Source organism: Odontesthes bonariensis, chromosome 6, assembly GCF_027942865.1.
Source record: "Odontesthes bonariensis isolate fOdoBon6 chromosome 6, fOdoBon6.hap1, whole genome shotgun sequence".
Classification (NCBI taxonomy): Eukaryota; Metazoa; Chordata; class Actinopteri; order Atheriniformes; family Atherinopsidae; genus Odontesthes; species Odontesthes bonariensis.
The window spans coordinates 10,397,130-10,424,259 of record NC_134511.1 but is presented as its reverse complement, the minus strand read 5'-3'; the positions used below and the strand labels follow the sequence as shown (position 1 = coordinate 10,424,259).

General features: G+C 41.2%; 2 protein-coding genes across 2 annotated transcripts in view; both read left to right on the top strand.

Moving 5' to 3' along the window:
- dmrt1 (doublesex and mab-3 related transcription factor 1) overlaps positions 1-6,987 on the top strand; it is a 30,091-nt gene extending 23,104 nt beyond the window's left edge. Inside the window, exon 5 of the mRNA XM_075468926.1 lies at positions 6,523-6,987. Coding sequence (XP_075325041.1) covers positions 6,523-6,671 — 149 coding nt within the window. The 3' untranslated portion in view covers positions 6,672-6,987. The remainder of the gene's footprint in view (positions 1-6,522) is intronic.
- Positions 6,988-15,882: 8,895 nt separating this feature from the next.
- Positions 15,883-19,291, top strand: dmrt3a (doublesex and mab-3 related transcription factor 3a). The gene is made up of 2 exons (XM_075468925.1): positions 15,883-16,380; positions 17,703-19,291. The coding sequence occupies exons 1-2, from the start codon at positions 15,981-15,983 to the stop codon at positions 18,722-18,724; spliced, it is 1,422 nt and encodes a 473-aa protein (XP_075325040.1). The 5' UTR covers positions 15,883-15,980; the 3' UTR covers positions 18,725-19,291.
- The last annotated feature ends 7,839 nt before the right edge of the window (positions 19,292-27,130 follow it).

The following is a 27,130-nucleotide window of genomic DNA, read 5'->3' as shown; positions in this document are numbered from 1 at the left end:
ATACGATAAGGTTACAGATTCTGGGCACATGTAGTATGGTGCTATTTTTGGGATGTAGGTTATCCAAAAGCTGTAGCTTCATCATGTTAAACTTTGTAGCATCAGGAGTTATAACAAAAAGTCAGAATAGATCAGTGAATTCAGTTTGGAGGGTGAAGGTCTGAGTTGTCAACATCAGCCGAGTGACATAAGCCTCCACTGTTCAGTGCTCAGTGTTTAAAGCCTGCCTGCCTGCCTGCTCTTTGACTGAGTTTTCTGGGCCATTAAGTCCTGCTGCTGGCCTGGTCTGATGATGAGCAGCCAGACACCCGTAATGTTCCCAGAGAGGGGAGCGTCCACCTCTACAAGGGTCGTCCTCAGCTGGACTCACATGGGACCCTCTCCAACTGGCCAGGGCCAATGTTTTTTAGACACAGCTCGTATCATTTTAATGGCAGACATTTAATTCCAGGCCAACCTTGTCATGTGACAGGCAACTCTTCATTCTTAAGATTGAATTTTTTTTGCTCTTGTGATAATAGTCCCACTAAGTGCTTCTGGCCCTGGACACGTTCAGACAGGTGATTGTTTCAGGTTTCTGCAGCTTTGTGCATGAAACACTTTCACATTGTTACTGAAATCTTTTCTTTTTTTTTTCAAAAAGCCTGGTTTGTAATGGGTTTTTTATTTTTTATTTATTTATTTTTATTTGTTAATATTTGTTAATTTATTTTTAATGATCTTATTGCCTTTTTGTGATTTTATGTAGCTGTAAAGCACTTTGAATTACCTTGTGTACGAATTGTGCTCTATAAATAAAATTGCCTTGCCTTAACTTAATATCGCACACTAAATTAACTCAAGTTTACAAACATCTCAATAGAAAATGAGTAGTTTAGGGATATTTTGTTACGTTCATAACATCTACTGTATCAGTGTAAAATGTCTCACAGCGAATAGTCTCTCCTCTTTAAAGCAGAACTTGTTCCTTTCAAGTAGTCATGAAAACTGACTGTAAGTACAGTTGAAGGCAGACTCTGGTGTGTGCGCACTTTGTGTGTTTGAGTGTTTACTTAAGCGTTATCTACCCCCATGACCCTTGTGTACAGGGGATGAGTGCAGAGTATGTAACCCACAGAGCGAGCTTATCCTCGCTGGATCAGACTGAATTACCATCTCCACTCACATCTGGGCTTTTGTTCCCCTCTTTGGCAGCAGCAGAAATGATTGCACCTTCATTCACACCCTCCCTCCTCCTCCTAACAGGACAAGTGGGAGGTTAAAAAAGCTTCCTTTTGTTATTCCACACAAAGACTGTTTAATAGTTTGGAAATCTTATATAGAGTGCTGAGTGACTGAAAAAAGGGCAAAAGTTCACGTAGGAGAATAAACTCTCTCAACATCACCAGCAGCTAAAGTCTGCCTGGTTAGAAGCTGCAGCCTGAAGTTAAGTAACGGAGACTGTGACAGTTTAGGTTGTTACAGCTCACGTTAGTCTGGTGATGTGAGTTACTATCAGAGATGTGCTTGGCTTTCATGTGATACTGCATTCAGCATGTACTCATGTGTAGCTCCTTCATAGATAGCAATTACATTTTTGTGATTATTTGGGATAATGTGATGACTGACTGATAGATTTATGATGTCAGCTCATTTTTTTTTCTTTAGAAAACCTGATAAGTAAACAGAAATATTCCCATGAATCATTTTCACCAGTAGATGCGATGGTAGCCTTTGTGCTGTACTGTTTTGAGCCCATTTGCCCCAAAATGTTTTATAATTTCACCATGAGTGGTAAACACTTGCCACACTTACTCTAGCACTAGTTATGCTCTTAGCTGTTTGGTTTTGGAAGGAAATGCACTAATGATTTCTTGTGACCTCACCGGAAAAAATGCCCCTCCAAAAATAAGTTAAAAAAACAACAAATACGAAACGTTTTTGCTTGAAATAAGCAAAAAAATTTGCCAATGTAACTAGTGAAAATCGGCTTGTCAAGATTTCTTGAAATAAGATGTGATATTTGGGACTTTTGAGATGAAAGTGATCTTGAAATTAGCTTAAAAACCTCTTCAAATGAAAAAGAAAAAAGAAGCTTGTTTCATATGATATGTGACTCAAAACAATTTGTTTTCAAGACTTTTTCATTTAACAAGATATTCAAGATGTATTGTCTTCAAACAAGTCCCTATATCTTACTGAAATAGTACTTGTTAGGCAGTTGTGTCTTATATTAAGTGTAATGAGATATTTTGACAAGAAATGAGACAAATATACTTGGTAAGACTTTGATTTTTTCCAGTGCTGAAGTTCTTTTGCCTACCGATGTTGAACACACTTATTGTAAGTCGCTTTTGATAAAAGCTTCTGCAAAATGACCGTAATGTAATGTAATGTAAACAGGGGACACTTGGGAATGGTTGAAGCCGTCTTTCTGAGACATCAGTTCAGTGAAAATCCCAACCTTGTGTAAGAGCTGCTATTAGAAGAGTCTATTTTTAGGTTTATGAAGGATCAATTTAAAGTGGGACTCTTTTCAGGTGGTTCACCGTGAAAAAGCACAACTTTCAGAGGGACGATCGGAGTCTCCTCAGTCTGTCACCTGCAAGACAGACTGAGCGTCAGAGTCCATTGCCGAAACAAAACAAAACGAAAAAACAGCCGTGAAGACACCGTCACATGCTCTCTTCATTGGGAACTAATTTTAAAAGGTGCTGACGCTCAGAAAAAGCACACCAGCCTTTATGCCTCTGAAATCAAAACCACTAATGGCCACTTGTCTCCAAAACATTACCGGCTTATTATAAAAAAAACAAAACTAAAAAAACTCACAGATCAATAATTTCAGTCTTTCATTGGGCATTGCGATCATCAGCTTTATTCTCTCCATCTGATCAGTGTGCTGCTCATTTACAGTCTACGAATCAGACGTGCGTGTGATTTATAGCTCGAACTGAGGTGATTGAAGGGGCTCAAAGAGGATCTACATTTTGTTTTTTCTTCTTGATTTTAATGGCAGCATGCAAACAGCACTTGGATGCACCACCTGCAGTGGAGTGTGGGTGGAGAACCAAGCCACGCAGTCACCATTTCAAAAGAGGAGAGGAGAATTTGTGTTGACACACCACACACGCCTGCGCCGCCGGTAAATTTACATGCAGTACGACACCAGTAACAGTCAGCTGATGATGACAGTAATATGTTGATTAGTCTGAGGTTCACCAACAGGTGCTTGACACCTAATTGAGTGCGAGGATTTCTGCTGTTTTGGCCGGCTGACATTAATCTGTATTAAACAGCGGAGCAGAGGACAGTCGGAAGCAGCAGAGAACATGTGTACCGCAGTGTGTCATGATTTAACATCGCCACTGAAGCTAACACGTTCGGCTGCTTTCGGCCTTTAATTACATCGTAGATTTCCTGCTGATGAACAGACAGGGAATTAACAGCGAGCGGGCTAATTCACAGCTGCCCTCCTCACCCACCGGCTGTTATTGCTGTACAAGTGGACCGCTGAGGGATGAAAAAAGAGCACGGTGCACTTAGCTACACAAACATTAGTATTAACGATTGGGCTGTCAGTTCAGAACTGGTGACAAACTGCAGACGGGCAAAAATTGGAGTCCGAAACCAATCAGGAAGTTAATGAGGAGAAAAATTACTCCTCTTTTCCTTCCCATCACTGCTGAGGAGCAGAGAGGGAGGGAGATCTTTAAAATGCAGCTACATTTGAATGAGTTTCACGCGTGTCACCTGACAGAGGTGTTCTGTAAAGATAAAGATTACATTGTTTGACTATTCTGTAAGATAACACTCCTTTTGAACAGTTTTCTTTGATAATTCTACATTTTTCTGAATGTAGTCACTCTGCTGACTTTCCTTTTGAAAAACAGCAGTTTGAGTGGCATCATTTCAGCATTGATTGATCTGCTGAATATTTTCTTGATTTGACGAATACAGTAATGAGTTCGGCATGTTTAGTTTCACCCCATGGATTTAAATAATGATTTTAAAATAGTCAAATTTAAGAAATTAACCCCCCACCCCCCACAAGTTTTTGCTTATAGTGTTTAAATTCCTGCTGATCAACTGATTGATGCAGGACTAAACTTGAGCTCCTGTTGTGTTTGGCACAAGGTACTAAAAAAAAAAAACAGAGATTACCTTCAAAGGCAAATGTCCAATCTTTTGTTGCCTCTGCTTTAAATCACAGTTTTGCCATTTTCAGGCGTTCTTGTACGGCTGTTTGTATCCTCCAGTGGTTGGAAGTTTTACTTCTCCGCTGATCTATGTGCAGAAATGTAGAATAATATCCACAATTACGTGTTTGCATCACCTGAGAAGGAGTAATTTATAACTGGAAAAGTCATCACAAACTATTTATGCACAGTTTTTCAACTAACTGATCTATAATAATAAATAATCTATTTATTATTCATCATATAAAACTGCACACACCATGGAATAGAATTAAACTAGTTCACTGATTTAGAGATTTTCATAAAGCTGTGCATTACACAATATTTTGATATGCCTTTTAGCCTCTAACATTCAAGGTTTTGATGTTTTTTTGTCCAGGTCCACCTTTTTTTTGTTTTTGTTTGGTTGTTTGGACCAAATCTCCTCGAAATCTAGATCTAAAACATTTCACAGACTCAAACGTGTACTGAAATAGCCAATCAGTAAATCAACCAACCATCCCAAAACAAACTAAATAACGGTCTTTGCAGATAAATGTAATACGATGTCAAAGTGAATGACTGCAGAAACAAAGCAGCCAAATGTCCCACCGGGTGTTGGTACTGTGTGCTGCAGCTGTGGTGTTAACGCAGCTGCAGCACATTACTCTCATGTTAACACTAAAAGATATAATGCTGCTGTTTTTGCTCACTGATTCAATTTGCTGTAAATCCAAAGCTTTGCTAGGAGTCATGTCTCAGTGCAGTCATCTTTATATCCACAGAGAGGAGCGTTTGTTCTGCGGCGCTCTGAGCAGACTCTTCAGTTCTGTCTGTCTCACCGTGTTCATTTCATGTGCGCTCTGCTCTACACGAGGCAATATGAATTTATCTTTTTAATGACTTTGAAGAGTATCTGAGAGAAAGATTTGTGGTTGGACATCTGAAAGAGAGTTGAAAGATGTGGAGGTATTTTACCCCGGCATAGTTTTTATCAGCCCCGCCTGTTTAATAGGCTGACCTCATGTAGCAAAACCTTTTTTTATTCTGACAAACACTACAAATTTGCAGTGCGATTATAGCATTTCAGGTCATTAAGGTCAATAGTGTAAATCTGTATGATGTATTATGTATGTTGTGTAATTGAACAATAACCATGTGAGTAAATGATTTCATCTCGTCAGGGTTGGAGATGTGCAACAGTGGGTGTGAATTCAGATGTTTCTTATAGGGCTGGGCGAGTTAACTCGTTATTATCGCGTTAACTTGTTAATTATTTAACGCTGATAAATACTTTATCGCGCATTAATGCAGGTTTTATTATTGAAAAAGTCTGTTGCTCACAGGCTTTTATTTTGTAAAAGTCTGTTGCTGTCTGTTGTGGAACAGGAAAAGAAAGTAATCGGCGGATCCACCAAACATGGAGAAGGGTACGGAACTTTTACTCGGCCATTTTCATTTTAAAGTTCTTCCAGACGGCGGAGTCGACAGAACCAAAGTCATCTGTAAACACTGCCAATATGCCGCCCATTGATTGGATGCTGGACTTCTTTTCACAGATGTTTATTAACGCCACATCAACACCGTAGAACTAAATGTTCAAGTAAACAAAGTAAAAGACAACATTAGTTGTAATCATTAAAGAACTAGCATTCTTTAGACTTTGGACTCCTTCTCTTTAACCAAAGAATGTACGTTACGCAGTGGAAGAAAAGCAAGAGCTTTGCTCGCTTCAGAAGAGACTCGGGTTCAACATCTTGGAGCTTTAAAAATGTCATAAATGGTCTGATCTGGTGTGGAAGTAACATCGAAGGCATCAGACAGAAGTCCTGCAGCAGCATGTTGTCTTAATGTGGATTGTTAATGTTTTTTTTATGGATTAGATGATCAATTTTGTTCACTTTGGACTGAACCAGGCTAGCTACTTTCTGCTCTTTGCTCTATTAATTCTACATTTAGAAGATTAAGACTGTAGCCTCAAAGACGGAGGGTTGATAACATCTAATTATTGGCTAAATAAAAAAGTTTGGAAGCTGCTCAGCAGGTATGAGGCTACAGACGTGCACTCTGTTACATTATGGATCTGACCCGGCAGCCATACTTTATCATATCTCAGCAAAATGAAAGGTTGATTGTTCAGAATAACAAGCTCAATTAAAGGAGAGGTTTAAATAAGATAACAGCAGCAAAAACAAATCCATCTGTATCTACTATAGCTTTTTATTCACCTTTTTAATTCTCTGCATCGTAGTAAACTGTATTTCACCGTGAAGGCATCCGTTACCCTGTGAATAACAATGTGTGGGAACAGCTTCACACTCACAGAGGATCTCTGAGCAGGACTCTGTCTGTCTCGTCCCTGCAGCCTTCTCACCCAGCGGCCTCACCGACTCCACCCTGACCTGTCGCTCCATGGGCTCGCTGGTCAGCGCCGACATCAAGGCTGATTGCGAGGCCCGCGGCCAAACGACCGACTTCACTGTCGACTCCATCGATGGTGACACCACCAAATAAAAGACGAGGATTTCACTTGGTTCGACTTGATTGTCCTTGAGAAAGTGTTTGATTGTTGCTGCAGTGTCATTGTCATGTTTCCCCTCTGTAGCTGACAAGTAGCTTGTTTGTGTTTAGTTCATTTTTAGCTTGTTAAATCTTTGGTTGAAACCGGTTCATTAAGCATTAAGTGTCCGAAAAGTGACTAAAACTACCTTGACTCTTGATTAAAATCAATCAAGACTACATGAAAAGCGACTGTTAACACAAAGTCAAATGTTTTTTAAGCCCAAGCGAAACAACTTCTTTAGAATAATGCCATTAAATCCTTTCCAGATTACAGTGTCAGCAGTTTTCTTTGTTGGTGTTCACACTGAATGTTTTGTGCTGGAAAATCGAGCTTCCTGTAATTCTCTGGCACTTATTCAGAGGATTTAAGTGTAGAAATTTCACCAGATGGAGTAGGTGTGTTTATTAGTCTGTTTTTCTCCAGCTGATAAGCAATAATACATGCAATATAGGTAATTATCTTAAGTTTATCTAGTTTCTCAGCTCTTCTCATCTGTTTTATGCTCCACTATAGTGGGCAGTCTGCAAAGTCTGCTCCAAATTGTATGTTTTTAAATGTATATGTCGACGAAAAAAACCTGCCATGCCTTTAAAAGTTGGGAAATTGCTCTCTCATTTAGCCAATGGGGATCTATGAATATGCTAGTCTGGCTTTGATTGGCTTACTTCCAGTACGTACAGCTTTTTTTTTTCAGAAGCAGAGGGAAGTATTCAGGTTCAGTGTCACAGGGAGAATCCATTCTCTTTCTGTAACTTTCAACATTCGGGGAGCTGTTAGTTCCTGGAGGCCGGTTGTTTCCGTTTGGCCCCGTTCCAGGATAGCATTGAAAGGGTGATTTTTGCTTCTGATATGTCTCGAAAAACACATGAAAACATTTTACAAACACATCGACAAGGTTAAATGATTGAATTTATTTTCTTTAAGGAGCCCACACAGAGGAAGCTAACGGTGAGCTGGAAAGCAGTGCCTCTGACTCGGGTCACAATGTGCAGCCTCAACACCGAGGAGCGTTTCAGTGACTGTAACTGTGTTTTACATTTCTGCACAATAGAATCAACCTATATGGGCTCCTATATCCAGAATAACTCAAACTATACCCATCAAACCCAGGCTCTGCTGGTTTATCACAGCCACCACTCTTTCTCCTACACACCTGTAACGAGAAGCTGAGGTTGGGAGTGTTCAGCCGGGTGTAATCTTTAGCTTTACTGCTAACTGTCCCCGCGTCCTACACACTGGACCTTCAAACCTGATTGTTCTTTAGTTTTTGTACCGAGTGGGAAGTCATATCAGACACAAACTATGAGGCAGTGATACAGTTGTAAGTCAGTGGCTCACATACTGGTATACATCAGCTAAATATGGTCTTATATTGAGCTCCATTAAAAGACTTCTCCTTAAATCTCAGTAAAGCATAGATTTTCTGCCAGACTTCACTGGACTTGCACAGCAGAAATGAGCGTTTAAATGATAATCTGATAAACATGGAGACGCCTGCGGATGTCTGACAGACTGAAGGTGCGTGAGTTTCTTTTTGTCAGGAGCGACAGCAGCGTCTGAATGAAAGTTTAAAGTAAATAACTTCTCTGACAGACACACAGAGCCATGCAGCTCCAGGGTTGTCCGGCAGAAAAACACAAACAGATCAGACGTGAATCATTTTTCCCTCGGCTGTGTTGGCGTGTGATGAGCGCCGGCTGCTTATTTACGGCATCGTTTGTCCCGGAGGATTTGCATGTCTATTGTATATTTAACCCCTTCAGGCCAGGAGCGGAGCTGCACACGTCGTTTAAAACTTTTACACTCTTTGGTTCGACCTTGCAAAATCGAGCCGAGGCGGAGGCAGCCGTCAGCAACCCATCGTATATTTTGAAACATTTCTCCTTCCTAAAACATTTGGGACTTGTCCTTTTTTTTGTCTTAAATGATAGTAAATTGAAAGCATTTGGTTTCTGGATGGAAAATTGATGAGTGCAGAATCTATGAAACGCATTCTTCAGTGTTTCTGAGTGTTCTGTGTGGTCATGATAAAAATATTTAATTTGCAATCCTGTAATCTCACCACTTGTGTTTTACGTGCAAATAGTTTCCCCCTGTACTGTGTATATACTTTTTACGACATGAACTAATAACAGTTTGACAGTTTGATTTGTTGTGTAAATGTTAACGACGATAATGGCATTTTCCTGCCTCTCCATGCCTCTTCTGTGTGCTGTTTGTGCTTTATGGAGATTTATTCCAAACTGCATGCTTCCAACATGTTTATTTGCGTTTGTGTCTGAATTAGACAGCAACAAAAGTCATTTGCAGCCTCCGAGTTTATGTGGCTACAAGTTTTTAGGGAAATAAAGATGCTGTGAAGTGATGGAGTGTCCATGTGATATTGTGCCGGGAACAACAATATAAAACAGAGGAAGAAAATTACTTGTATTTTCTTTGCGCTGCACTGTTGGAACATTCATTGGATTCTGCCCCATCTGTTGTAATCAATAACATGACCATCTTGTTTTTTTATGAAACGCACTTACTCTTAATTTCATCCACCAGTGGTTTTAGAGAGAAGAATGTGGAGTTACCTATATGGCTTTGACATTATAAATCACCTCTTGAGACCAGATTGTACGGCAGTATCGATTGATCCTGATATATCACAGAAATTTACTGTCACTTCTGTTTTCAATTAAAGATACAATCAGTCAGATAATGACTTAATTGGATTTTACAGAAGATTGAGTTTTATCGCCCTGTGCTTTACGAGTTTAGTTAAGGAAGGCCATTTTATCACGTTGTCAGGGGCGACCGGCTCCCGCTGCCATGTCCTTCTGTAGCTGCTGCCCCGTGTACAGCGCAGGGGAGAAAGTGTCACAGGGTTGGTTTTCCTTGAGCTGCCTCGGCCTCCATGAATCACGCCCTCCCATAATAGATAAAATCTGCTCGGATCCCGCTGTGACAGCGCCTGGTGGAGTGATGGCGGCTCGTTACAGGCAGGAAGCCTGCGAGCTCAGAGGTGGAGGAGGACAATTCAAACTGTGTTTGATGTTCAGGGGAGAGCAAATTGTTTCCTTCAGTTTCGAGTTTCAACTGTTTTCTCAGGAACTCAACTTTTCAGGTCAGATGACCCTTTTAGCTCTGAAAGAAAAATGCGAGACAGAAAATAATAGATTTTTACTTTGAAGCCTCTTCAGTAAAGAAATTGGTGTGAAATTTGTAGTTGATTAAACTGAACTAATGGTGTAGGCGCCATAAAGATCATTCCCCGCATGGATGATCTGACACATTCAGGGTATTTAGGGTCGGTTTAAACAAAAGTTTTCTGCTAAAACATCATAATTAAAGAAGTTTAATCAGTTATGAAGATACAAGTTAATTTGAATTTTAGAAAACTAAGAAAATAAAAGAACACAGCAGCGTGTAGAAGGACCCAGCTTCTCTCAAAGAGCCTCAGAGGCAGAATCATTAATGCTATCATCTACATTAAATTAGATGAAAAGAGTAGTGGATAAAGGTATGTAGGCACAGCAGTAGTACAGCTGATGGGAACTCTTAGCCGGATGCTAACACAGTTAGCACAAACATCATCAACTCACAAGATAAAAGAAACAAGCGGCGAGTTTTTTCCAACCACAATTTGGCCATAACTTGACGAGGCTGAAGGTGGATACAGCATGTGTCTCAGATTGATTGCTGTATTGTCTCACAGTGGTTGATTGTGACGGCTTTGTCGACACGACACTGTGCCTACATCAGAGCTGCGGTGAAAAGATAACAGTTAGAAATGTTTTCATGCCAGACTTTTTAAACAAAGTCCAGATCGAGTGAAACAAGAGCCATCAAATACACTACTTGCTGTGTTAATTAACAAATACTGTGACTCCCTGGTCTGTTACTGAATATAAATGTGAAGGCAGCTAACCAGTGCCTCTTTTATAGAAATCTTACATCTTTTAGATATCTTTGTAAAATACATATTAAGAACTGTATCACAGTGAATTGTTCAATTTATATAATTACCATCCCTAGATTGTATATTACCCCGTTTATCATTGCTTATTTTTTTTCAATTAAATAATTTTTTTTAGAAATCATTTAATGTAAAAGCAGAACATATTCTGATAATACTGGATGTACACTGTTTGGCAAAGGAAGGGAATTCACACTTATTGCCGTCATTCTTCACCTCACTGCAGCTTTGGTCCCATTTACCACAAAATACATCACATTGCACCTTTGATTTGACTTCTTCATCGTTTATAAAAAAGTAATTACTGAAAATGTGAATCAGACACCGGGAAAAGTGAGTGTTGTCAGATGTAACAGGAGTTCATGAAAATCTTGAAAACAATAAATTATCTACAGAATTTAGCAAACCGACAGGCGCTTCCTGTGCAGGTTGAGGCCTAATGAATATAAATATAATAACCTAAAAAAGAATTAGTCCACTTTAAGTGCTGTTATTGCAAACCCTGCAATAAAATATTAAATAGGGAGGACATAAAATCTGTCATCAATATTCTGAAGAAATAGTGGTGGGCCTCTTACTATGAAAGAAAAACACCATAAAAGAAGAATAACAGACTTCTTATGATCTTATGATAAGAATTTTACTGATGTGGTTGTTGATAGTTTGTTTTATTCCAATCCGAGAGCTTTTCTTGCAGCGGCCTTTAAAAAGAAGGCTTATTTTGTCTGGAGGCTGGTTGGCATTGAAGGCTGACGTCTGACTGATGTTCTTTGCTTTCGAAAAAAATGTCTCCTAACTCAGACGTCAGGCTAATTCCTCTGTTGGAGCTCAGTGTCCCGCCTCCCCAGGGAAGTTTAAATCAGCGTTTCTGTGACAGGACTTCTGAGCGGCGGCGACGCCCCCAATCAGCACCTAATAATAAGTGCACTCAGCAGAGGTCAGCTCCTCCTCCAGCTCTGAGGGGGCCCTGCTGGCGGAGTTTCCTCAGCTAATATAAACATGAGGTCCAAGCTGTGGAGTGACAGAAAAGCAGAGAGACAAAGCACCATGAGTCCATTCAGTTACATTAGAAAATATGAACATGTTTGACTGTCAGGACATCATTTAATGAATTAATTAAATACAAAACAGTGGATTATTGTGTTATTCCAAGAGGCCCCACACACTGAAAGGCCAAAAATCCAGATTTCCTACATTATTATATATAAATAGAGTAAATTTGTCAGACATTTCCACTGCAGATACATATCCATGTCAGGCTTTAAAACAGATATTTAAAAAATAATTAGTTTATACTGAGAATTCAAAAAGTGGGTTACATTTAAATAGCAGGATATTATTATTCCAAAACAACCAGCAGTTACCTTTCAAGTGATTGTTCAGTATATAAAATGTCTTTCTCAGGAGTCGAAAACCTAAATATGTTGTGTTCAATGGCACTAAAACAGTTAAAAACAGACATTTTCACTAGATAGAATTGGTTTGTGTCTTTCTTTTTCTCTGATTAACATTTTAACCCATTTGGGCTCTTATCAGTGAAGGTTCTACCAAGGTTCACATAGTGGCAGTCACCGTGCAAACAGTCCATTACAAATAAAAGGCAGGCAAGGGAATTTTTAATTATGTAAGTAAAAGGGATGTCTTTCATAATTCCAATAATTGCATGCTAAAGTTTCAGAGTAATGATAAGAATTTAACAACGTTTTAAAGAGCTTTACAAAGGGTTCAGATGAGTTAGAGTGAGATGGATGTGGTCTAACTCTGGAAGGGAAATCTATTGAAACTCTGTAAAATAGTACATATTGCTGACATCTTAAGAAGCGTTAATGGTTTTATTAGCAGCCTCGTTACACAGCAGTGTTGTGTCACTGTGAGCTCAACGTGCTATTCTCTTTTTATAGGACCACACGCTGTCATCGCACTATGATCGAGTCTATTTGTCACTGAGGCCCTGGCAGTGTCAATCACAAAAAAAATTAATTTAGAGTGGGACCTCAGATTTGATTACATTTCCCTTTATTGTCCCACAATGGGGAAATTCACAGATGATTTCAATCATTACTTTATCCAGGATGCAGATTTCATAAAAATAACCTTGACAGTGTAAGAAAGAGTGATATGAAATTGCTTTACAATTAAAGATTCTTTAAATCAGCTCTGAGATAAAAACGATTTGTCAAAAGGTGATTATGGTTGATAAATAATGATATTAAAAATACATTTTGCTTATGTTTTGAACCCTCTTTAGCATTTTCCTGACTTTTTAACAGGCCTCAGAGCCAGCAATGCCACAAATCAAGGGGCACTACCAAGCAAGCGACAGCGTGAAGGCCGAGGAGCCTTGAAACTTGGAGAGGGCTGTCCATCAAAACTCACAGAACAGTCAAAAAGAGCATTGATCAGAGAGGAAACAAAGACCAAAGATAACCCTGAATGAGCTGGAAAACTCCACGAAGGAGACCGTTCATGAGCCCTCTGCACTCCACAGAGCTGGGCTTCATCACCAGAAAAAAGCCACTGCTTACAGAAAAGTTCACCAAAAGGCTCCTCACATATATGGAAGAGGCTCCTCTGATCAGATGAGACTAAAATTGAACTCTTTGGCCATCAAAGGAAACACTATATGTGGTGCAAACCCAACACCTCTCATACCATCATCCCCACAGTGAAGCATGGTGGTGGCCGCATCATGTTGTGGGGACTGGGGAAATTGAGGGCATAATGGATTGTGCTGAATACAGGGAACTTGTTTTAGTCTCCTAGAGATTTGAGACTGGGACAGAGGTTCACCTTCCTGCAGGACAATGCCCCAAAGAGGGCTGATAAAACAACACTGCAGTGGTTTAAGAGGAGACATTTAAATGCACAGCAATAGCCCCGACCAAACCCATACCTCAATCCAGCTGAGAATCTGTGACTTGACTTCCAGACAGCAGAACTCATCCAGCATGGAGGAGCTGGAGCAGTTTTGCTTTTTAAGAATGGGAAAAAATCCCAGTGGATGGATCTGACCAGCTCATAGAGACATGCATTAAAACACAGCTTTAAACACAGTGAGGCTTGCTTATACTCTATGATTTAAAAGCAGGGGCCACGTTGAGGAGAAATGGCGTCACTCCAGCCAAAAACTGTGAGGGATTTCTTTTGTTCCCAGGACCATCCTGTAGGCCATGGACACACAGACACACACACAGAGATTCCTTCATTTTTGAGTGATACATTCACTGTTTTAAACAGTAACAACTCTGCAGGTGGAGACGCTTTATGACCAGTTTTAACCACCTCTGTTTAACAGTTGTGATTGTTTATTTTACATGTGGACAGACGCTAACCTTTACCCTCATTGAGGATCATTCCTATCTGTGCAACATCTGCTCTGATTTCAAATCAGCTGATTTGAGTTGCTCTGACAGAAACAACAAACCAAATCCCAAAATTAGAATATTTTTTAGTTTACTGTGACAAAATAAACGATTTGAATTTCTTACAATTTTGGGGTGAAATGTGACCTCAATTTATTCATTTGATGCCTGTTGATCAATCACCTGAGCTTTATAAAGTGACCTGCATGATGAGACCAAACCACACATGTATTTATTTCAGTGTCTTGCTGAAGATAATATCCCTACAGCTCATCTTACATATTATTATACTGTGACTCTTTGTGTTCACATCAGTTCTGGTAAGGTGTCGCGTTTCGGTTTAATTTGATTTCCTCTCTCTTCTCTGGAGGCGCAGTGCGATCGTTGTCCTAATGTGCAGCAGCCTGTTTGATAAAGAGCATGAATTTCACATGAGTAAAAATCTACGTTGTGTTTTACATTAATTGCACAGAGCATAAAGCACGATGACGCTCTCTCAGCATGCCGGACCCACCGCGCATCCAATTAAAAAAAGAGAAGAAAACACTGCAGCCCCGCAGTATAAACTTTTACTCCGGCTTATGTTTGACTCTTTATCAAGGAACAACATGAATAAATTTATTATGCGTTCACGCGCAGCCTCCCACTCCCACAAATCTACTCGGCCGGCACAAACTGCGAAGCCTCTCTAGTCACCTTGAAATTTCCTCTGCTATTTTCCAATTAAAAGCTTAATAGCCCTGGAGACGGGCTTCATGTGGGGAAGTTTACCGTGCTCTTATTCTCTGAAAGCCGCGCTGCTCGGATCCCATTATTTGCTTGAATAAACCTTTTTTACGGTCAGAAATGGGCCCCGGCTTTGTCCGGTGTTATGTTTCAATGCCCTCTATTAGTCCAGCAGAGGGGACATATCAGCATCCTCGACATAGTTCCCAAAGGGCTTTTATACATGTAGAGAGCTAATCATCTAAGTTATGTATACGATTGTTTAAAAGGTGAGAGCAGGCGGCGGATCCGCTTTGTCCGGATTCCTTCTCGGAGCCCGCAGACAGCAGAGTAGGAAATACTGACGCATGCCTCCATGTTTTCAATAGAACCAAAGCTCATTCTCTGAATTGGTTGGTGTTATTTCCTTGAAAAATATATGTAAAGAGGTAAGAGTCAGAGATTCGACAGCTGGGAAAATGTTGGGTTTGGTGCGATAAAAACATGGTGTCATATTTCTCCTGAAATATGAAATAAAGGTGTGTCAATAGAAAAGAAAAACTGACTGGCTCGTGCACTTTAGTTTAATGCAGAACCAAAGCAGATTCCTCAGAGTGGACACCGATGGACTCATCTTTTGTAGTTCTAAAACACACAAAAGCGCACTACCCATATTTTAGACTTATTCAGGGACAATCCTGCACAGCCTGCTGAAAATGACTCACTTTTAGCAGTTCAGATGCCATTTGTTTCATTTTCAGGCGACATTTGAGTTTGAATTGAAATGCCCTGCGTCTCTTGTATAGTTGTTCATGTCGCAGCTTCTCTCTGATAAGGTTAAAAACACGGAGAGGGTGGTGTATCCAGTGGAAAACAAAATGTCTCATTTCTCCTCTAAAACTCTGAGCCTGTAAATCTCACCGGGTGGGTGTCGTGTCGCCCGCCTCTGCCTCGCGCTGACATCTTTTGCAGCGTGCAGCCGCTTTTGACGCGAGTGACAGCGTTTGGCTACTCGCCCTCATCAGAGCGTGTCAGCCCTGATGCATATCTGTGCTGTCAGCCGCAGGAAAGGTGGATCCTCCACAACAAGCCAACACCTCTTGTCCTCATCCTGTCATGCGTGCAGTGGAGGAGTTCCATCCTGCTCCATCCCTCTGATAGTTGCTGCTGCTCACAACCAGCCTCCGCTCTCCGCGGATGCGCCAGTGCGTCCTGGGAAACACGCTGACAGGATGAATGGTTACGGGTCCCCCTACCTTTACATGGGGGCTCCGGTGTCCCAGCCGCGGGCCCCGCTACAGAGGACGCCCAAGTGCGCGCGGTGCCGAAACCACGGCGTGCTATCGTGGCTCAAAGGTCATAAGCGCTACTGCCGCTTCAAGGACTGCACCTGCGAGAAATGCATCCTCATCATCGAGCGGCAGCGCGTCATGGCGGCGCAGGTGGCGCTCCGGAGGCAGCAGGCCAACGAGAGCCTGGAGAGCCTCATCCCGGAGTCCCTTAGAGTTCTGCCCGGGATCGGAATGAGTGGAGCCAGCGAGGAGAACCAGGGAACCCCGCCGAGGACGGAGGAGCTGGAGCTGAGGTGGAGCGGCACGGAGGCGGCGCAAAGCGCAGCGCCGACATGCACAGGTGGGAGAGAACAGCTCTGATGGGACTGAGTTTCACTTTGTGATCAGTTATTAGAACTGTGAGAGGAAAACCAAAAATGCCGAGTTATCCACTGAAAAAAAACACTTTAAAACTATCAAAGCTGTCAGTGATATAAATAGAATCATTCTCACAAGACTTTTTTTTATTTCTTTAAGATTTCACACAAACATTTGAAGGAAATTCGTCTAAAAGATTATGTTCAAGAACAAGGAAAATGCGATGGAACTTTGGCTGCCGTCTCTGTACATTTAGACTAAATCAGCTCAGAACTCTTCATTCTACAGACCTCATGCAGGCAAGGAAATGATTCAGAACACTTTTAGATAACAAAAAAGAGAAAATGATCACTATAAAACGTTTATTTAAATAACACAGCTAATTACAAAAAGGGATGCAGTGTGCTTTGCCTACTTTGATCAGCTATAGGCCTATACAATATTTCGAATAAAAATCTAATAGGCTATTTTCTGAACTTTTTTTCCCTAATCCTCACATTTCTGGTTATTTAAAGACGTTCATTCCCGCGCTATGCTTTAGAAGAATTTCTTGCTACATTTAAAAAAGAAAAAAAACAAATGTTATGTCTTTGCAATAATTTTTCCCGAAAAAGACATAAAATGATCAATTAAATCAGTCCGTGTGGCGTTAGTCATATATGGGATTATTTTAAACTGAATTTGCAGCTAATTTCAGCACTTTGGGTTCAGTTTAGTTTTAAAATGAGGCCTCCTATCAAAACATGCAGGGGGAAGTTTATCTAAAGTTTGGTGACTTATTCAAGATGTCACCTTCCCCACGTCTGTCTCCTCTCTCGGAGCCTAAAACATTGATCTGATGACAGCAGCCAGTCACATGTGATCGCCATTCCTCCTGCAGGAGGCCGGCCTCAGATGGAATGTTACCGAGAGGCAGGGGATCTGTTTACAAAATGTGGTCAAAAAGGCATCGATGGTAGATTTCCCAACCACACGGAGTCAGCGCTTTGTGTTAGCAGCTCTCAGGAGGAAATGGCAACAAATCCACGTTTATCGCTGTGTTGCAGACAACCTGACGTTTCCCCGAGAGGAGAGCTGAGAGCAGGTTAAAGAGAGAGCAAGGGAAAAAAAGTCGCGGGTTTAGTTCTCTTAAGTTTCTTTAACTTTATGTGTAATCATTTATAACAGAATTTTCTTTCTTTTCAGCAGAATAAGTCCCAATTTACACTATGTTTTCGGAATAATTTGGAATAAATTCCTCTCTCTGAAGCTGAAGTTTTTGCCTTCCTCCCCGTGTTCCTTCAGCTTTCTATTTTCCTTTTGCAGAGCCCGCAGAGGACGGCCCAGAGGAGGGTTCGGGAGGGGAGAATGGAGGCAGCTCCAGTGACAAGGAGCAGGACCCGGTCAGCTCCCCCGAGGGCTCCAAACCAAACTCCTGTTACACCCCGGAGCCGTCAGAGACCCCCTCCCACCCCGAGGAGAGCCGCTACAGCCTCCCCAAAGCCGGCAGCGCTGAGAAGGATGCAAAGGCCGAGAGTCCGCCCAAGTATCCCGCGAGCCCCGGGGAGCAGAGCGTGCTGATTGAAGGCCTCGCGGGCTCCATCAGTCTACCCTTCAGCCTCCGCGCCAACCGGCCTCCGCTGGAGGTCCTCAAGAAGATCTTCCCCACGCACAAGCCCCCGGTGCTGGAGCTCATCCTCCGAGGCTGTGGGGGGGATCTGGTGGGGGCCATCGAGGTGTTGCTGTCCAGCCGGAATACTGACGGGAGCGCGCACCATCACGGTGACCCGCACGCGGAGGCCCTGGTGCTGCCCTCAAACGGACACCTGTTCGAGCACACGCTGGGCTCTTACCACCCGGTGTCCTCCTCCGCCAAATGGTCGGTGGGCTCCGCTTTCCGGGTCCCGGACTCCCTCCGGTTCACATCTGATTCCGCTTCGGGCGTTGTGTCCACCGGCGCGCTGGGGGTCCCCTTGCAGCATCCCTCCTTCCCGCAGCCCACGCGCTACCCGCTCATGCTGCGCAACTCTCTGACACGCAGTCAAACCAGCCCCTTCATGCACAACGACGTGACTCTGTGGAATACCATGGCCCTGCAGCAGCAGTACCAGCTCCGCTCGGCCGCGCAGTACGTGTCTCCTTTCGGCCCGGCAGCCCCCGCCGGCCCCGGGGCGTCGGTGTTCCGCAGCTCCTCCATCCTCCCCACCAGAGCCTCCGAGGAGCCGCGCATCAGCATCCAGGAGGAGAGCTGCTCGCTGGGGCCTAAACCCGGCCTCTACTCCCCTGACGAGGAGTACGAGGAGCGCTCTGACTCCGCAGACTCCCGCACTCTAACCTCATCCACCTGAAATAAATCAGAGGATATCAGACGTTGTCAGCAGGGGGGACCAACCAAAAATGAATTATTATGAACGAACCCCAGTGCGCGTGTAAAGCGTTTTGTTGTGTCGTGTTTGAATGACGTTAGTGCGCCAACATCACCGCCACGCTTCCCAGATGTTCCTGGGCCTGAGCTGAATGGGATGAATGTAACAGACTGTGATCACACACCGTTAGAGATTCTCGGATCCTCCTCCTGCAAGCATGTTTGTTACTGTGAACTCCTCTGATGTAGAGATCATCACTGCATGTTGAGTATGCCAAATAAATCTGAGTTGTCCAAATGGATCAGATTGTTTTCTTGAGTGCTGTTGACTAAAGTTTCAGCTTCAACGGCCTGCAGATATTTGTCTTTGTGGTTGAGCTTCAAACAGGATTGGGTTCGCTAAAATGACTTGGCTGCTTTTATTATTCTATAATCATGTGTTCATTTAAATTACAACTGAAAACTGATGCGAACACTTCATGTTAATCTCTTTTATTTCTCATTTACAAGAAATATTCTGGATTATATTATCTTTACATGTGAGCAGGAATACATGAAGATCTAAGTAGGCCTATGTTCTAATATTTAGCATCTGTCAGTGATCATGTCTCTGCACACATTTACATTGCAGCAGCATTTATTATGCAACTCATTAACTGTATCTTTCGCTTTCAAACTGCATTATAAAACCTATTAATACAACATTCATATGCTGGCTGAGAATACTAAAGATATGGGATCAAAGTAATGTGTGAAAAAAAAAGTCTGAACTCTTCCCACTCTAATAAAACTCCATTGTCCAAAAGAGTGAGTTACTTAAAGTCATATTTATTTATGGTCAGACTGTGTAAAACGCACAGATTTCGATGTAAACCGAGCGAGTAGCCGGACGAGATGGAGAAAGTCTCCACAGAAAGAGGATATAAGTCAGTAAATGATGAAATGTAGACAGATAACTGTGGTGTAATGAGATTATTTTTGAGTTTTGGTGGTTTTGGATTAAATTCTAAATCACAAAACCTCCATATTAATATCCGATGGTCTATATCCCTTCATCTATAGCCTCTTAATAATCGCTCTGCTTCATTGATCACTACTCCTGTTTTAAATACCAGATTTATTGGGGTTAAGATTTATTTTTCTGGTCAGTTATTAATGAAATACACTTCTTTATATGAGTCATGCACATATAAAACAGAGTAAAGAACATGAGATATCTGGATGAAGCCCACAGAAATGGGGGAACCTTTGCTTTGAGCCAAATGACTGCTGCGGGTTCCATCCTTTGAAATAAACCTTTTTGAATCCACTCATAAATAATCACCCACAAGCTTTAAAACAGAAAGAGATTATATTTTGGTTGATCCATCATTTTCATTCTCTTTCTACTGTTTCTGCTTTGACTGTTTCAGTCCTTTGTGGTTGCAAGCTTTCTTTTTGTGTGTGTGTGTGTGTGTGTGTGTGTGTGTGTGTAAACCTCTCCTATGCCGCCATCCAGTGGTGTAGCTAATCTAAAACACCACAAAGAAACACCCCAGATAAAAATGCTCCGTGAACATCTCGAAGCTGAAAGACGGCAGCAGAATTATTTCCAGTTTCACACCCTAACCCTAAATATTATGACAGTGTTTCTTACTTTTCTATTTCCAAGTAACCATAAAAAAACACTTCCATCACTTAAACTGAAGATACTTTGGCATCTAAAGCAGAAACATTTAGCTCATTCACCTATTCGATGACTTCCTTGATCAATTCAATTCAATTTATTTATACAGCACCTCAATGACACAGTCCAATTCAAGCCAATTAGAGTCAAATTAATTTGAATCATAATCCAATCAAATCCAATTTATTCAATTTAAAATGAGTCCAATGCATAAATACAGAGCCAATTAAAAAACACCACCAAAAACCAACAGATTGCACCAAAACTTCTCTTCGGTCCAATCCCCCGTTTAACAGGAAGAAACCTCCATCAGAACCAGACTCAGGAAGGGTGGCCAAAAGAGGGGACAACAAACACCGTAACACCATTCAAAGGATACCCAATGAGAGAGAGAAACACAGGTTAATGACAACAATAATGCCAAATGTACATAATGTCATGAAGAAATAAAAGGGTGAAAAGAGAGCAAAGTGAGGAAAGGTGTGACAGGAGGCCCCTCAGCAGTCTGGGCCTATAGCAGCTTAACTATGGGATGTTTCAGGGTCACCTGAGCCGTCAGCCATCATTGAGCTGATACATTTTATCATTATAAAAAGTATGGAACATTTGTTGATTTTATCTTGTTAAATTGTAAAGTTGGAACCCTTTCAGCAGAATTTTAAAGGTACACATGTATTGTCAGCAAGAAAGAGGTCCCTTTAAACGATCAACATAAATGTAAAGAAATATACAGACCAAATGATTTGATTTAACTTCATTCATTTATGATTTAGTTTGACACACGCACACATCTCCCTGAGGAGATCAGTCCTGTTCCCAAGGTGGAGTCTGCCATCTAGTGGACAAAAGTGGAACATCAGGTTTTTCTCTAAGTCTTTTCGTACCCTGAGACTCTTTAACATGACAAATTCTTCTTTTTTTTCCTCTTCTTTGAATGTCTTTTGTTTATTCTTTTACACTAAACAACAGAGTATATGTAGGGGCAGGAGCAGGTTAAACTAAATCAAGAGAAGGAAAAGGTCACTTTTAAACTTTTAAATTGTTAACCTGCAGAAAAAACCAGACCAAAATCCACTGAACCAGTTTTTTCACGAGCGTGACGACAATATTTATTTTTGGATTAACAATAGAATATGTACCTGTTATAATTTTTTTTTTTATATTTATTAATTTATCTTTTTATTTTGTTTATTTTTATTTTTTAAAAACCCCTTGTCCTGTCCAGCATTATGGCAGCAGAATTGTAATCTGAATACCGTTTATGCCAAACACATTTGCTATGCCAAGGGAAGCTTTATGAATGTACAGCTCCCCTTGATGCCCATTAACTCCTTATTTATTTACTTATTTTTGTAAAAAATAGAATATTTTACTAGTAAGCATTTTAAAGAATAATACATTTAAGCCTCTCTTAAAACAAATCTCTCATCAGAACACAAAAATGTTAGTTTGGTTAAAAACTTGGACCATTAAGAATCCTCTCAGTGTATGACTTTCTTCTCTGTTTCACCTCTTTGTGTAAAATAACTATATTGTGTATATAAATGGCTTAAACATAGACATGTCAGAATGCTGACTTTGAGTCAACACAATGCAGATGGATGAACAAACTGTGGGTGTGAGTCGTGCGACAGCTGTAGGACACGTCCTCCTGTTTGTTGCACATTAGCCATGAGAGGTCGAGGTGTCAGACCCGTTCAGACAGAGACAAATGTCGTCCCGCCTGGTTTTGTATTCAGCTGCATGTGTTGTCGGTCCATCAGAGGCTAATTAACATAACAGGATCCCCAGTGATCCCGCACTGCTCTTCTGCCTGTATGCAGCTCCTGTTACACTTTACGACCTGCACAACAGGACACTTCCAACAAGACGCTGTTGTTTCAATCAAGCCCAAAAGTAAACTGGAAGCAGCGTGTGAGAAAGTGTCTGTTCTTTCTTCTGAGGCCGTGTGTATATAAAACAGAGATTTGGCTTTAAGCAGCTACAATATACAATACTTTCCACACAAACAGTGTGAGATAAACACTGCAATGTAGTTTTTGTTTGTTTATCATGAAATGTAAAGTTTGATGTTTTTAATACGCTGTTTGATAATGATTTGTATTTTGGTACTAAAATCTGTGACTTTTTCAACTGTTTTCTGGTGAGTATAATTCATAATTTGCAGATTATGCACGTATAATTAGCCTTTTTTCTCTATTGATATCTTAGTTTTCTATTTCATTCTATTTTTATTGTAATATTTGAGAAGGAAAATCAACACACGCCTGGTGAGAGTGGAAAGTTCCTATAAAACACTGATAAATAAGACTGCAGTGCAGCTTGCTGGGTGACAGGCTAAGATACTGTGAGATCACAATAAATTCACTCTCAGTTATCATCTGCCCGTGGATTTTAAACAGTTTTCATTGTCTTCACTTCTGCCATTTATGGACTCAATATGATGACAAGTCAGTTAGAAATCAAGGTGAATGTAAAGTCTTTATTTTTTTTGCCTTTTACGACATCCAAATATAAAACAAGAATATTTCCTTACGGAAAAAAACAACGACAAGAAAATCACACGGACCTCTTTCAAAAGTCTCTACAGGCCAGCAACACCTGTTGCCAGAATCTCAAAAAAAGACTCAAAGATTCCAGGACCCCTGAAACAAACACGACACCTGCTCAAGGATCCCTTCACTATTACCTGGATTCTGCTCAAAGATCCCAGTATTAACAGAGCCATCAGAATTTTGTCATTAATACCTGTGTTTTTGTGTGTGTCTCAAGGATCCAGGAAAATTCCTCCTGAGATTGCCCGGAAATCCTTTTAATGGCCTATACCCAAATACTGTACACGTTCCCAGACACATACTTCCCCCCTTTGACGGCTACTGGACTTGTGCAACTCAGTGAGCCTTTCAATGATGCCTTGACTGACTGGAAAGCCCTCCTAACATTCACTCAGTAATGCCTGCGACCCCTTCAAGGAATCCCAGGACTTCCTGGAGGATCACCGGGTCCTTCATCTCAATGACGTCTTGAATCTTTTCAGGGATCATTGGAATATGTTTTGATTTCTGACAACACACATACTCATATGACCTGGAATCACCTGATTCTCCTCAAAGCTCCTGAGATCGCTGCAAAGCCCCTGCTGGTGTTAAAATGAAGTTTGCCATCCAAATATTAGCCTTGGACTCCTTAAGAAAAAAAAAACAAAAAAAAAAACGGAATCTCTTTAAGGAGGCCTGTAAAACCCCTTCATATATCCCTGGCAATGCAACGTATACTTCATAATATCTGGAATTAATTCAAGGATCCATGGTTATCTCTTCTTGCTCTAAGATTTAAAAAAAATAAATAAATTCCAGCTCCAGGGGGGTTAAAAAAACTGCTTGTATTTAAAGACATCTTGAAACTCCTCGTGAATCACTAAACCCCTTCAGACCCCTGGAGTGCATTTCTTACAGGGAAACATAGAGCCATCTCAAAATCTAAGTATGATATGGATTCCTTATAAGTCTGTCTATCTGAAATTCTTTCAGTGACTTCACAGCCCCCCAAAACACTCCTCAAAGCCTTATTTTTGGATTCCACTCAAGGGTCCATTCCCCATGTTCCTTCATACATGCTACATTTTAATGTATGAAAAGTGCTTTATAAATAAAGTTTGATTTGATTCATAAAGCACTGACTTTCCGCAGCAACACCTTGAAGGATCCACTGCTTCAGTGTAGGCTGGAATCAGTTTAAGGGTCTCTCCATGTCCCTTTGTGGGTTTCTTAAACCCCCCCCCAAAGGACCCTCGGGAGGGTATTCAGGACTGCAGGAGTTCCTTTTATCAAAACCTAGAACTTCCTCATTGACCCCGGAATTACCTTGAACATTCAGCATGTGAGCCTCTGGAACCTCTTCAATTGACTCCCTGAAATCTGGAACTATATAACGGATGTTTGGAATACCTTAAAGAGACCTTGGAGAAGAAAAAAAAAAAGCATTCAATGACCCCTGCCAGCCCCATACTGCTTGACACAGACAACACATTTCACCTGGAGGGTCGGGCTCCGCGCGGATCCTCTTGTCCACCGATGAGCCCTCTCAGCATCAAAGCATTCCTGGTGTGGAAGCGGCGGTCCGGGGTGGCCGGTCGTAACCTCCGCAATAAATTAAGGAGAAGTGGCAAATAAAGCTGCACCTGCAAGCCTGACGTCTTCACCTTCAACACATGGCGGAACCGTTAAAAGTCGCTGTCCTGATCTGGTGGAAAGATGCGATAAAAAAAAAAAAAAAAAGACGAGAAGAAAAACACGCGCGATGGTCAAAGCGGACAAAGGCCTTAAAAAAAGGTGGAAATTACAATGTGTGGAATTTGTGGTTCAAAACCGAAAGAGCTAAGAATAATGGCACTTTCTTTTAAAAAATAAAATTATTTTATTATTGTTGCACGTGCAACCAATAGGTTTTAAACAGGGAACAAAATGTCAGCCTAACGCGGCCTGTGCAAGCAGATAAATAAATAAATTAAAAATGATAATAATAATGATATGACACAGTCTAATTAAGGAAAAGGACATTTGTTCAGTTTCAGAACATACCTTTGAGTTCATCATCCACATGTTGGCAGGCTTTTTTATTCATTTTTTTTTTTGTATATTTTCCTTTAAAGACAACGAGGAGAAAACTCCCCTCCGCCGTTGGAAAGGCAACCCATCCGTGACACATATCCATGCCGAAAACACGCACACGCACGTCAGCCTGATCATTAATTTCACGTGGCAGACAAAAGGTTCAAGGCCCCGCCAGGTATTATCGTTATTGTCATGGAAGTCAGTTGACTCTGAGTAAACACTTCTGCTTGTCTTCTTTTGTCTTCTTTTTTTTTTCATGTCAGTAATATGCGCACAAAGAGCTAAACATAGACATTCCTGTTTTTGAAGACTCCCAGCTCACACACCCATCCAGAAGAACGTGGCAGGGCTTTCCTACACCCATATCACGTGCGCTGCACGATCGCTGAATGTCACCAAAGTGTAAATAAACAGGTTATGATGGGTAGATTATGGGTTAGCTTTCACCTGACTCTTGCTTTAGTGAGGAACCCATCTGCATGCTGACATGGTGTCCCCCCCCCCCCCCTTTAATTCAATTAAATTCAATTAAATTCAAAATACTTTATTTATCCCAGAGGGAAATTAAATGTTGATGTAGCTCAATTAAATCAAGGAGTTATTATAGATGCTGATGGCTGTGGGCAGGAAAGATTTCCTGTAGCGGTCCGTTTTGCATCCAAACTGAAGAAGCCTTTGACTGAAGAGACTCTGTTTTCTGATAACAGTCTCATGGAGAGGATGTTCAGGGTTGTCCATAATTCTCTTGATTTTATGCAAAATCCTTCTTTGCATTATTGTCTCCAGAGGTTCCACAGTCGTCCCCAGAACAGAACCAGCCTTCTTTATCAGGTTGTTGAGTCTTTTTAGGTCCCTGGTTCTGATGCTGCTGCCCCAACAGATGACGCAAGAGGAAATGACGCTCTCAACAACAGACTTGTAGAAGATCTGCAACATCTTGTTGCAAACCTTGAAGGACCTTAGCTTCCTCAAGAAGTACAGTCTGCTCTGTCCTTTCTTGTAGATGGCTTCACTGTTGTGTCTCCAGTCCAGTCTGTTGTCCACATGAACACCAAGGTATTTATATTCCTCAACCACCTCCACTTCTTCTCCCATGATGGAAACGGGGTTTGATCTGACCCTGTTTCTCCTGAAATCTACAATCATCTCCTTTGTTTTGTTAACATTCAAGATGAGATGATTGTTCCCACACCATGCCACAAAGCGGTCCACCAGCTCTCTGTACTCAGCTTCTTGTCCATCTCTGATACACCCGACAACAGCAGAGTCATCTGAATATTTCTGTAGATGACAGGAGTCTGACTTGTACTGGAAGTCTGAAGTGTACAGAGTGAAAAGGAATGGTGAGAGTACAGTTCCCTGTGGTGCTCCTGTGCTGCTGATCACCTGGTTAGACACACAATTCTTCAGTCTGACAAACTGTGGTCTGTTTGTCAGGTAGTCATTAATCCAGGGGATTGTTGAGGCCTCCACCTGAGTCTTCTGGAGTTTCAGACGAAGCAGATCAGGCTGGATTGTGTTAAATGCACTGGAGAAATAAAAAAACATGATCCTCAAAATATCAGATATGGTTGTTGTGAAAACACTGTAATCACCCTCAGATATTTCCCAGGAGGGCCAGAGCATAAAAAACGACCTGCAGGACACGTTTATCACCTGTTACCTGCTTTGTTTCCATGTGACACAGATCCTATAATCACTGTAATCGTGCCTGAGGTGCTCAGCTGCATATATTGCAACATACAGATTTGAATCCACTTCCCTTTTGTCTTTGTTAGACATATTTTCAAAAGTAACACTGGAAACAAGCATGGTGGGTTGAGAAAAAAGGACTTTTTGCGTGTGTGTGTGTGTGTGTGTGTGTCTTCAGGTTGAAGATTAGTTGAAATGTAATAGTTTACAAAAAGGCCTCATTCTTCAAGCGTCAAATATTTCAAGATAGTAGGCTTATTTTGTCTAGAGTTCACGAGCCAATGCTTACCGGTTTATTTTACAGGCCTTTGGCTTGTACAGTTTAAAAAAAAGAAAAGAAAAGAAATCTTACATTAAGGCCAAGGAGAAGTTTTGATGTATAAAAAAAAAACAGTTAATTTGTACCAACAACAAACTG

Excerpts from the sequence above, each read along its gene's own strand:
- dmrt3a (XM_075468925.1), top strand. The coding sequence starts at position 15,981 with ATGAATGGTTACGGGTCCCCCTACCTTTACATGGGGGCTCCGGTGTCC. Across the intron at positions 16,381-17,702 it reads CGCAGCGCCGACATGCACAG|AGCCCGCAGAGGACGGCCCA; the intron begins GTGGGAGAGAAC and ends TTCCTTTTGCAG.